The sequence below is a fragment of the Zonotrichia leucophrys genome, chromosome 11 (assembly GCF_028769735.1).
Source record: "Zonotrichia leucophrys gambelii isolate GWCS_2022_RI chromosome 11, RI_Zleu_2.0, whole genome shotgun sequence".
NCBI lineage: Eukaryota > Metazoa > Chordata > Aves > Passeriformes > Passerellidae > Zonotrichia > Zonotrichia leucophrys.
In genome coordinates, this window is record NC_088181.1 from 14434616 (window position 1) to 14445299 (window position 10684).

At 52.8% G+C, this 10684-nt stretch overlaps 1 protein-coding gene across 2 annotated transcripts; it reads left to right on the forward strand.

Moving 5' to 3' along the window:
• Positions 1 to 821: 821 nt before the first annotated feature.
• Positions 822 to 9087, forward strand: PLEKHF1 (pleckstrin homology and FYVE domain containing 1). Of its 2 annotated transcripts, none has more exons than XM_064723481.1 (2): positions 822 to 878; positions 5673 to 9087. In XM_064723481.1, the coding sequence occupies exon 2, from the start codon at positions 5685 to 5687 to the stop codon at positions 6504 to 6506; it is 822 nt and encodes a 273-aa protein (XP_064579551.1). In that variant the 5' UTR covers positions 822 to 878; positions 5673 to 5684; the 3' UTR covers positions 6507 to 9087. The 2 variants fall into 2 exon arrangements, with proteins under 2 accessions (XP_064579551.1, XP_064579552.1); XM_064723482.1 differs by lacking the exon at positions 822 to 878 and adding an exon at positions 1220 to 1474.
• The last annotated feature ends 1597 nt before the right edge of the window (positions 9088 to 10684 follow it).

The window sequence follows — 10684 nt, forward strand, 5'->3', positions numbered from 1 at the left end:
GAGCAAGCACCTGAATTATAGATCAGCCCAGGCCTGGGGTTGTGTGACTGTACCTGGCAAGGGCCAGAGCTCGGGTGCCCTGCAGCACCTTCAGCAGTGCTGGGGGCACTCACAGCCTCTGCCCACCACCCTCCTGTGGTGGGTCATGTAGGGGAGAGAGGAATGTAAAAGATTTCCCTGCAATGCCAATTTCGGTCTTAATAGAGCATTCTCTACACAGATGTCTGTAAGTGTAACCACAAAAGTGGTGAGAAGCTGTGATCCAAGGCTTGGGAGCAGGTCTGGTTTCTGTTTTGGACCAGTGTAATGTGTAGTTCTATTTATATCCCTCTTCTTAACTGTAAAACACCGGGGGTACTTTATCACTGAAACAATCTTTATACAATGCCATCCATGTGTACCCTTCTGCTGGATGGAATATACCGTGATTAGGGGGTGATCAAACTGGAAACTTAAAACTGCCAGCAAACTAAATACACTGAGTTGGGCTTGTGGGGCCAAGAGGAGCGTGTGCAGGAGGGTGCGGGATGGCAGCAGGGCACACAGAGCTATGGGGCACACACACAGCCGTGGGGCACAGACATGGGGCACACAGGAATGGGGTACACACAGCTATAGGGCACACACAGCCGTGGGGCACACACAGCCACGGGGCTCAGAGCCATGGGGCACTCGGCCATAGGGCACACAGGCAGCCGTGGGGCACAGCCAGCCGCCCTCACGGCCCTGTGGGGCAGTCCCAGCCCCGCCAGCCCAGCCCGGCCCCGGGGCGCCCATTGGCGGCGGTGGCGGTGGGCGGGGAGCGGCAGCGGGGCCCGGCCCTGGAGCGGAGCGGAGCCGCCCGGCGCGGCCCGTGGGAGCGTTACCGGGGCCGGCAGGTACGGGCCGAGCGGGGTTCGAGCGGGGCGGCGCGGGGCGGCGGGGAGAGCCGGGGGTTCGGTGCGGGACGGAGGGGAGAGCCTGGGGATTTCCGCTGCCGGGCCGGAGCGGGAGACAGGAGCGGTCTGGCGGCTCCGCTCCGCCCGCCGTGGGACAGAGCGGCGGGGTGAGGGAGCCGTGCGGACTGCCGGCTTCGGCCCGGGGTCCCGCGGTGTGCGCTGCCCGGGGTCCCGTCACGTGTGTGCGGAGCCTGCGGCCCTACGCCGCTCCAGAGGGACGGGTGTGTTGGGGTTTTTAGAGGAGAGGGTGTGTTGGGGTTTTAGAGGGGCGGGTGTGTTGGGGTTTTATTTAAGTCCCAACTTTGCCCGCGTACCAAACCCGGACGCTGTCCCGCTGCGGAGCTATAAGCGGATCCCCGCGTGGGCCCTGCGCCTGTCCCAGAGGGGCGCTGAGCTCCCGGGCGCTGCGAGGGACAACGAGGGACAGTTGTCGCTTCCCTGGCGGTCCCCTCGGCAGCCAGCCCGTGTGTGTCCTTGGTCACGAGTCCGGAGAGCCTCGGGATGAGTGCGGGGACAGGGAGCGGGGCACGGACGGGGTAAGGCTCTGCCTTGAGTTTCGTGGTTTTCCCCCTTCCTCCCTCCCTTCCTGCCCTTCCTGCGCTGCTTGGGCGCCTCTGAGCCTGGCTGGCACTTGCAAGAGCGGCAGCTGAGCTCAGGCTGCCAGCAGCGGGTTCGGTAGCATCAGCCTGAGCTCCTCAAGCCCTGCCCGGCCGTCCCCTTGCTCTGGCCCTGCTGAGCAGCAGTGGCGAGACGCTTGGCAGCTCGGTCAGTCCCTGTCCCACCGGGACTGTCACATTCCTAAAGGCCCCCCGTGACAGCCAGCCCCAAAATGTGCATGTGCTGAGTTGGGTCCTCGTAAGCACGGCAGGAAGGGGCTTACCAGAGCCTGCCCTCCTTACCTCAGCAGTTACAGCGTGCCGGGAGAGAGGGAGAAGCGAGCTGAAATGCCCTCCGGCAGGAAAAGGAGAGGAACTTTGTTCTTCTTGCTCTAAATGCCTGCTCGGGCAGCTGCATCCTACTTGCCCCTTGGTGAGCAAGAGCTTATGCCAGCCCTAACTCCAGGAGAGATTTCTCAGAGCAAGGCAGAAAGAGGGATTCAGGAAAAGCTGCAGAGAGATGAGGCTCGGGGCATTTTCTACTGGCAGCCCTCAGCAGTGAGATCTGGGTGTCATGGACCATCCCATGTGTGGTATGCATGAGGTATGCAGTGGATACCAGGGCTGTCAGCTCTGCCTGATGGCAGGAATGAAAGGATCAGGTGGAACAGCTCTCTGCATCGGTACACCTAAGCCTTAGGTACATACAGACTTGAAAAACATACCCCAGACTTGCTGACCCGTGAGCTGAAGCTGAAATGCTGTGCCTGGCAGGCATCAACATGGCTGTTTATAATCACAAGTGAACAAGCCCGCATTGTTAAATGCTGTGGCGTGCTTACTTCTGGAGGGGAGTGCCAAGCTGTGGTTCTTTTCCTTTGAACATCAGTCATGTTCACTGCACAGTATTTGATCACATGCAGACCCAGCAGATCCTGATGGAAAAAACAACCCCAGAGTTTGCCATGCCAGAAACTTCTGTGAAAAGCAGCATGCCAGAAAAACACATCTTGCCACCTTAATTTCAGCTGGGTAAACTGCTGCTGCTGCATGTGGTACCTGGGCACATGTAGCACTTGCTAATAAGCACTGTGACTGTGCTGAACTGGCACAGCAAACTTAAGCAAACAGGAAAAAAAAATAATTTACCAAAATGAATAAAGTAGATTAGACTTCATACCCTCGCTTTGTTCCAAAGGGAGAGGCTCTCATCTCCCAGGAAAGCAGACCATAGTAACACTCAGCAGCTATCTTTATTTACCAGACTCACAAAGTGCCTGCATTCCAAAGCCAAACTGTGGATTATTTGCAGTGAGTCACAGTATTAACATGAAATTGGGATTTATGTGGTCGGTCAAGCTGAGCTCTGTGTGGAACTCAGGGCAGGATGGATCTGGCTTGTGGTGGGATGTGATGAGTCAGCCCTCCAGATGGCTGTTTCTGCCCCCCTACCTGAACAGGAGTAACACAGAGTGAATTGTCCAAGCCTAAAGGTAGGCACTGTGATTCCCACTCCCACCATTTTATTTTTTTTAACTTTTTATTATGTGTATGTGCTGTTCTCCAGTCACTTCTGCCTGAGGTGGAGAGAGATGGGAGGAAAACATTCTGCTTTTACATCCCACGAAAACTCCTTGAAGAAATACCCTGGGCTAGAGCAACCAACAATTTTAGTCTTAGAAGAGTTTTTCCCACAACAGAGTTGGCTTTTCTTAGGTTAACTCGTGGTATTTTAACTAGGCAGCAAACCAGAGGGTGGAGGAGTAGGGACATAGCTGCAGGTAGAAGTCTGATGTGTAATGAGAGCTCACCTTTGTTTTTTTCACACTACAGGGTTGTGTCCAGCCCTTTCTCCTTTTTGCTCCATGCAGTAAGTGCAAGAGGGACCCAGCTCAGTGGAACAGCTAAAGCTTTCACAGCAGCACAGCTTACACTCCTCTTTGGAAAGGAGCTCAGATTTCTTGACTCTGTGCAGGCAGGGTCTCTATATCTGACAAAATATTTTCATTTCCACTGGAATCTGTGTGCAGAGATCTTTAGAAATAGAGACATGTCAAGTACCATAAGTTCTTGAGAGGTTGGGCCATGCTTCTAAACTACATAAAATGAAAGAGGCAGGCTAAGAGCTCCATAACCCAGCAGCACAAGGAAACTGGTGGGACTGCTTTGGTTTATCCCATTTGGTGTGGCTGGTGCCCAAAGTTCTTGACAGTATATTATTGCATTCACAGTCTTTGCACACCAAGGATCCCAAGCTGTAATTTGAGTTTTTCCTTTATTATTTGTGTGCTCATCTTGCTCTTTCACACAGAAACTCCTCATCCAGGGATCTGTGGAGAGATGACATCCCAGGATAGGTGGGTGTCTGGGTAGCCCTAGTCAGAGAGTTTGTGGACAGCAGTTTGCCCTGCCTGTGTGCTCTTCAGCCTCATTTGTGTATTTGAGAGGGACAGGGTGAAAACACCTGGTGCTTATTGCAGCAGGACATCTCTTGTCCCTGCACAGATGCACTCAGGCTGATGGAGCCACGCTGGGAATGGAGGCTCTCTCCTCTCTGGTGACAAGGGACAGAGCCTTGGCCCAGCTGCTGCACATCTGTGCCATGGCAGGTTGGCTGGGGAGTGCTGGCAGCCCCTGCTGCTGCAGGCAGCCCTGGATTCCCGCTCTGGCTGCAGCCTGGCCAGAGCACTCAGGGAATGTGAAGTGAGTGGATGTGCCCAGCAGTGCCCAGCCCCACCCAGTGCACTCCAGGGCTTTGAGGCCCTGAGGATTCACTTTCCCCCTGCAGCTCGAGGGGCACCCCAAGGAAGGCAGCTCATAGGAGCACTCAGCACTCAGTGAAAGCTGTTCCTGCAGGCTGGGTTGCTCCAGATAGGTCTGCCATGGCTGAACCTTGTGCCTTTTGACCCTAGAGAGGGAAGCTCTGGGAACCCAGAGGAATTGCCCAGTCTGCCTGCCAGATGGGTCAGCTGAGAGGTGCATGGTGTGCAGCAGCTCTGTGGTTTCCCTTCCAGCACAGCAAAGGGGTGACTGGGGTGAGGAGCAAGGGTAGAATGTCCCACACACATGGGACCAGGTATGTTGTCATCCTCCTCTTCCCTCTAGCCTCCTTGGCAGCAGGGACTCTGGGCAAGGAGCACAGGGATAGCAGTGGAGAGCAGCTCTGCACGAGTGCTTCCATCAGCCAGCAGCAGCAACCAGGCTAACAGCACATGGCCCTGTGATCTTGGAGCTGCCTTGTGATGGCTGAGCTACCTCTGTGCAGGAGGAAATGACTCACACTGCCATGGCCAGCTGGCCTTGGGCAGCACCCTCCAGCCTGCAAGGGGCAAGGAGAAAATCCACTGCCAGGGAGCACCTCCCTTAGCGCAGCCTGCCAAGAGCCAGCAGCTGCTTTCACTTCAGGGTTACCCTTACCTGGGTTTCCTGCTAGAACAAAGCACAGCACAGTGTCAAACCCCAGACTGAGTGAGAAGGAGGGTGCAGAGGTGTGCGAGAGATGAGTGTGCTGCATTCCACTTCCCCTTCAGCAGAGCTGACTGTTTTCAGAATGATGTGTCTCGCATTTGGAAGCACTGTCAGTCCTGGGATAACAGAGGAAAGGCTGAACTTCTCTGGGTTTATTCACATCATGGGGGCTTTTTAAATTTCTTTTTTTACCTTTTTTGTCTATGCATGGAAGAGGTGATACCACAGAGTTTTCTTTTGTTCCTGCCTCAGCTCAGGCCCAAAATGGAGCTGTGGGAGGTGTGTGTCTGTAAGCTGTCCTTGAGAAAGCAGATGTGGATCTATGGATCTGCATAAAATCAGGCTCAGATCAAGCAGCTTTTTTTTCTAAGGGGACACAGGGAAACTGGTAAAAAGCACAACCAGGAAGACCTGGCTCTGCCTTCAAGTGCTTCCATTGGTGTATATTGAACCTTCTCAGTATAGCTTGGGCTGTTGCAAAATGAGGTCAGAAAGTTTGAAGATTTTATTTAGAAAGGTAACAAAGTACAGCCAGATGTGCTCATGAGATCACCTGTAGCCTCAGATTGCATCAGGAGCATCTCACCTGTGCATCCACTGGCTACTCACCCTCACCCTGGTGCAGGTGTCTGCAGTTTCACCTCTTCCCTCTTTGTTTTCCTCTCTGCAGAGGGAGCTGGACATGATGGACCACCTTGCAAACACGGAGATCAACAGCCAGCGCATCGCTGCTGTGGAGAGCTGCTTTGGGGCTTCTGGGCAGCCCTTGGCCTTGCCGGGCAGGGTGCTCCTGGGAGAAGGGATTTTAACCAAGGAATGCCGCAAGAAGCCAAAGCCTCGCATCTTTTTCCTCTTCAACGACATCCTGGTCTATGGCAGCATCATCCTCAACAAAAGGAAGTACAACTCCCAGCACATCATCCCCCTTGAAGACGTCACTCTGGAGACGCTGCCAGACACCCTGCAGATGAAGAACCGCTGGATGATCAAAACCTCCAAGAAGTCCTTTGTGGTGTCGGCAGCGTCCCTGACAGAGAGGAAGGAGTGGATCAGCCACCTGGAGGAGTGCATCAAGCACCTGCTGAGCAAGACGGGCCGGCAGCCGTGCAGGGAGCCCGCGGCACCCTGGATCCCCGACAAGGCCACGGACATCTGCATGCGCTGCACGCACACCAAGTTCTCCACGCTCACCCGCAGGCACCACTGCCGCAAGTGCGGCTTCGTCGTGTGCGCCGACTGCTCCCGCCAGAGGTTCCTGATGCCCAGGCTGTCCCCCAAGCCCCTGAGGGTCTGCAACCTGTGCTACAGGCAGCTGCTGGCCGAGAAGAAGAAGGAGGCAGAGGCGGATCGGAGGCAGACAGAGCCCATCCCCTCTGCCATGCAGGGCTATGAGCCCTCCAGCGGCGATGAGAGCGACAAGTCTGACGATGACAGGGCTGAGCATTGGCCAGCTGACTCAGAGTTTTATACCTCACAGGTATCCTGGTCATCTTTCCACAGCTGACCTCTCTGGGAGCTATGGTGTTTATACACTGGGAAGCCAACCTCTGGCCTCCAGTGTCCTTCTCGATGGTTTCTCTGAAGGCCGTGCCTAGGCAGGTGGGTCCTGGCCCCTGTGTGTGCTGTGAGAGCTGAGACATTGTTTCCCCTCTGAGAGTGTCTCATACAATGTGAGCACAGAGACAACAGCTCAGTGAAGAGCATTGAGGACTGGGGCAGTGCCCTGTGGATCAGTCTTGGCCAAATGAGCTCACCTTCAGTGCCTTATTCTTCATCTCTGCTAAAACATCTCTTGTTTGAAATGGTTTGAGATTGGCTCTTGGGAGGAAAAGGAGCATGAAATCTCAGAGTTGAACACATTGGCCTGCTCACCGTGTGTTCCTCTGTCACAGCAAGGGCCACTCTGGATGTCCCTTTCCATGAGCATTCTGAGATTCTCACTGCAGGCATGCCAGCCTGAGGGAATAGCTGCTCATCCCTGTATAGTACAGCCAGCACTGGATTCCCTGTGTTCTCAAGGCTGGAAACACTCAGAGAATGGTACTTGGAATGCAGGGAGCTTGTGTGGGGCTCAGTGTGAGCTTCAGCAAAGCATGGAGCATCCAGCTCTCTCACATGGAAAGAGGCCATGCCAGGAGGAGGGAGGGGAGGGCAAAGGGACAGGAAAATGACCCTGAGCAGTGAAATATGGAGGGAGAGAGGTGCTGCAGTTCACTCAACTGAGTGCAGAGCCCAGATCTCAAACACAGGCAGTTATACCAGATTACTAGAAACTTGAAATCTCAAGCCTATCAGGTAAAAGGACAGCCCAGGGAAGACTTGATAAAAGTCTGTAAAAATCCAGGGAAAGCCCAAATTAAGATCCTGTGAAGTACAGCACTTCAGCTTCCCCTTCCCTCCTGTGCTGCTGCCCAAGGCATCAGATTCTCACTTGTGGGCTCACCTCCTGCCTTATCAGTCTCACAAGTCCAAAGTTAAGGTCCTTCATGTACTTCAAGGATGGGAGCCAAAGACTTTCCAGTTTACTTGAGATCAACTTTTAAGTTCAAATTCAGTTAGAAATAAACTGTGTTTATTCCAGTATTCTATCATAATGTAGCAAGGGAGTAAATATAGAGGAAATCAGACAACAGCAATTGTTTTGCAGCAGGCATTTCTACAAACTCCATTATTACTTTTAGTATATATTTGAATTGTGTATTTTGTGGTCTGGAAAAGCAGCATGACTGGGAATACACTGCCAATGTTGTAAAATGTTTCCTTACCATGAGCTGTCACAAGCAGAGCATTGCTTGACAGGTGGCCATGTGTTTTCTTAAATTTCAGTTCAAGATAATTATTCTTGCTCCTCTCTTTTATAAACTGCTACTGTTCCAGTGAATTTGTATCACTTGACTGTGTGTGAATAAAGATACTGCCAACAGGAAGGAGCCAGGAAAAGAGGACAATAAAGGATGTTATTATTGAACAAGGGTCTTAACAAGAGCTGGGACTCAGGCCTGGCCAGCCCAGCACAAGTGGTGACTCCTCTGCTGTGGGGAGACTCCTCTGGTTTCTATTTACTCCTTGAAGGTGAGGACATCAATCTGATGCTTCCTTCCTATTCATACCCTGTTGTTGTCTGACAGGCTTTCCCAGGTCTCCTGCAATCCCTGCAGTAGTCTGTATCAACTGGAACAGTCTTTTTCCACTGGGGACACAGCTCAGAGTGGGCCAGCAAACCTTATGACCTAAGCAGATGTTTTGGGGCTTTAAAGCAATAAGTACACTGAGTTCTGTTTTTTCCATCCCTCTCCAGACTTAGTTCCTAGCTCTGCACAGCAGTGATTGTTTTTACAATGCCTCCCACCCACCAGAAGGGTGTACATCCTATGCAAACAGAAAATGACCTTAAAAATAAACAGCCATTAGAGTGGTTCACGAGCCAAAAATAGCCCAGCTGCTGAGTGTGCATCCAATCAGAAACGCAGTGCAGTTTGGAACCTAATCCTTAGTTCAGTTAGAGATCAGCTTACTTGTGTGTTCGAAGGTCTTACTACTGCCAGCCCCAAAAGACCTATGAACTGCTTTTATGCTCTAATGAGGGACAGGCACTCCTCTAAAGAATGCCTTCTTGGTGAGCAAAAGCTTTTCTTAATCACAGCAGGGGAAAAAAAATCAGAACAAACCACCAAAAACAACTCAGCCCTTTTTTCTGATGCATGCTGCTGATGGCTTCTGGGGAAATGCACACATCTTCCACCAACTGCAAGCCCCAAGAAACCAAGCAATTCTTAAACTTTTAATGCCTATGGTAAAAGGATTCTGCCCAGGAAAACATGGGGAAATTTAAATAAAGCCTCTCCCCTACTTCCTGAAGTTCTGTTGTGGAACTCAGCACTGGGATTAGAGCCTGGGGCTCCTGGCTTCTGGCCTGCTGAACACATGGGTTTTAAATCACAGGCTGTGTGCTGTTACAGTCCAGCCTGGAGTTTTCCAGGCTGATTCTATCTCCAGTGCATTAATAGGGCATTTCCTGATGGTTTGTGCTCTCTCTATTTTAGCTCAATAAAGCCCTTAGCAGAGACCCATTTCAGTTTGCAGCCCCACGTGGCCAGGAAGGGCTCCAGTGCTCTCCTTGGGGAACATCTGCAGGCTGGAGGGTTTGTGGGGTCACAGCCTGCTCCTGAAGGGCTCCCAGACATCAGCTCTGGGGTCATGTGCCAGAAGAGGTTCCTTGCTCAACCCCTGCCTGAAGGTGTCACACCCAAAGGGCACAGCAGGGTGAGGGTGTCCCCACTGCACACCATCCTCTCCAGAGCGGGTTACAAGGGGAGGAAGAGGATGGCACTGGTGCAGCAGCCAGTTAGGAAAGCTAAAGAGAAGGTAATGGGGAGCTTTGCAAATAAAGGATGAAAAAGGTTGCAGGAAAGCTGTGTTTGCTGTCCCAAGGCACAGCTCAGGCACACCCCAGCTCCCAGCACGTGCTGACTCAGCATTCACGAGCGCTCAGGAGGGAGAGGTGAGCCAGCTGCTTCAAGGCTTGCTCCCAGTTACTCAGACACTCAGTTTCTATCCAAGCTGGATTTCTGGCTCTGCCACAGCTCACAGCCTCCTCCAACTCACTGCTGCAAGGCAGTTTCTCATGTTCCTTGCTCTGCCTGGGTTTTTGATTAGGGGGAGGAACTGAGGAGTACCCACGGTCCCAGCTGCTTCTGAGCTGCAAAGTGGTGTCTCCAATGAAAAGCACAGGCTTCTGTTTCCCACCCTTTCTGCTGCAGCCCATGGGCCTTTAAGGATGGTGCTGGCAGGAAGGAGATGTTGCACTGCTGTCCCATCTATGGTGGACACAGAACAGAAACCCTTGTCCAAGACCTGTGTGCTGGAGATGGTGTCCAGGGCCCGGGACAGGAGCCCAGGCTGCACACCAGGGGCACAGCACTGCAGGGCAGCACCCAGCCTGCTCTGCTTTATGGTACCTCTCACAGGCACAACCCCAGTGCCATGCAGGGAGGAGCCTCTCCTGCCTGTGAGCTGGTTCATAAAGCCTCCAAACACAGCCACTGCTGGGGTCCTGTGCTGCAGGCGGAGGAGAGGAGGTGCTGTGAAGTGCTGGTGAACCCCCAGCAACACCAAAGCTGGCATTTGACTTCACTTCCAGTGAGGGCCAGAAATGCAAAGAAGCAAGGAGCAGGTTTTCTGTAAACCTTGAGGTTCACAGCCCAGAGCAAGCTACACAAGCTCCCAGTGTATTCCTGTAGGGAGGGGAGAGAAAGAGGAGGAGGGCAGCTAGAGAAAAGGTTTTCCTTCAGCAAAGCTCCATCGTGCAGCACCTTCTGTTGCACACACGTGGGGCAGAGCATGTGCTGCTGGCAGCCACCCTGCTCCCTGTGATCCTGCTGCCCAGGCTGCCCCGGGCAGCACGGCCAGCCTCTCCTCTTTTAAAGTCACAAACACAATGTGTTTTGGTGACAGCCTCTGGAAAAAAGTGGATTACAGAAGGAAAAAGCATTAACTCAAGGCCAGGCAGGTCTCTTCCCCTCTAACAGCAACAAGAAAAAAAAAATTCACATGTTTTTTAAAGGAAGAGTTATTACATAAAGTAAAATTAGAGCCTTAGTGGCTTCATATAGAAAGGATTTCCTGAGTGCTTTCAGGAGTGCCCCTCATAGGCTCAAACAGCTCCAATAGCGGGGTGAGAGT

Excerpts from the sequence above, each read along its gene's own strand:
- PLEKHF1 (XM_064723481.1), top strand. The coding sequence starts at position 5,685 with ATGATGGACCACCTTGCAAACACGGAGATCAACAGCCAGCGCATCGCT.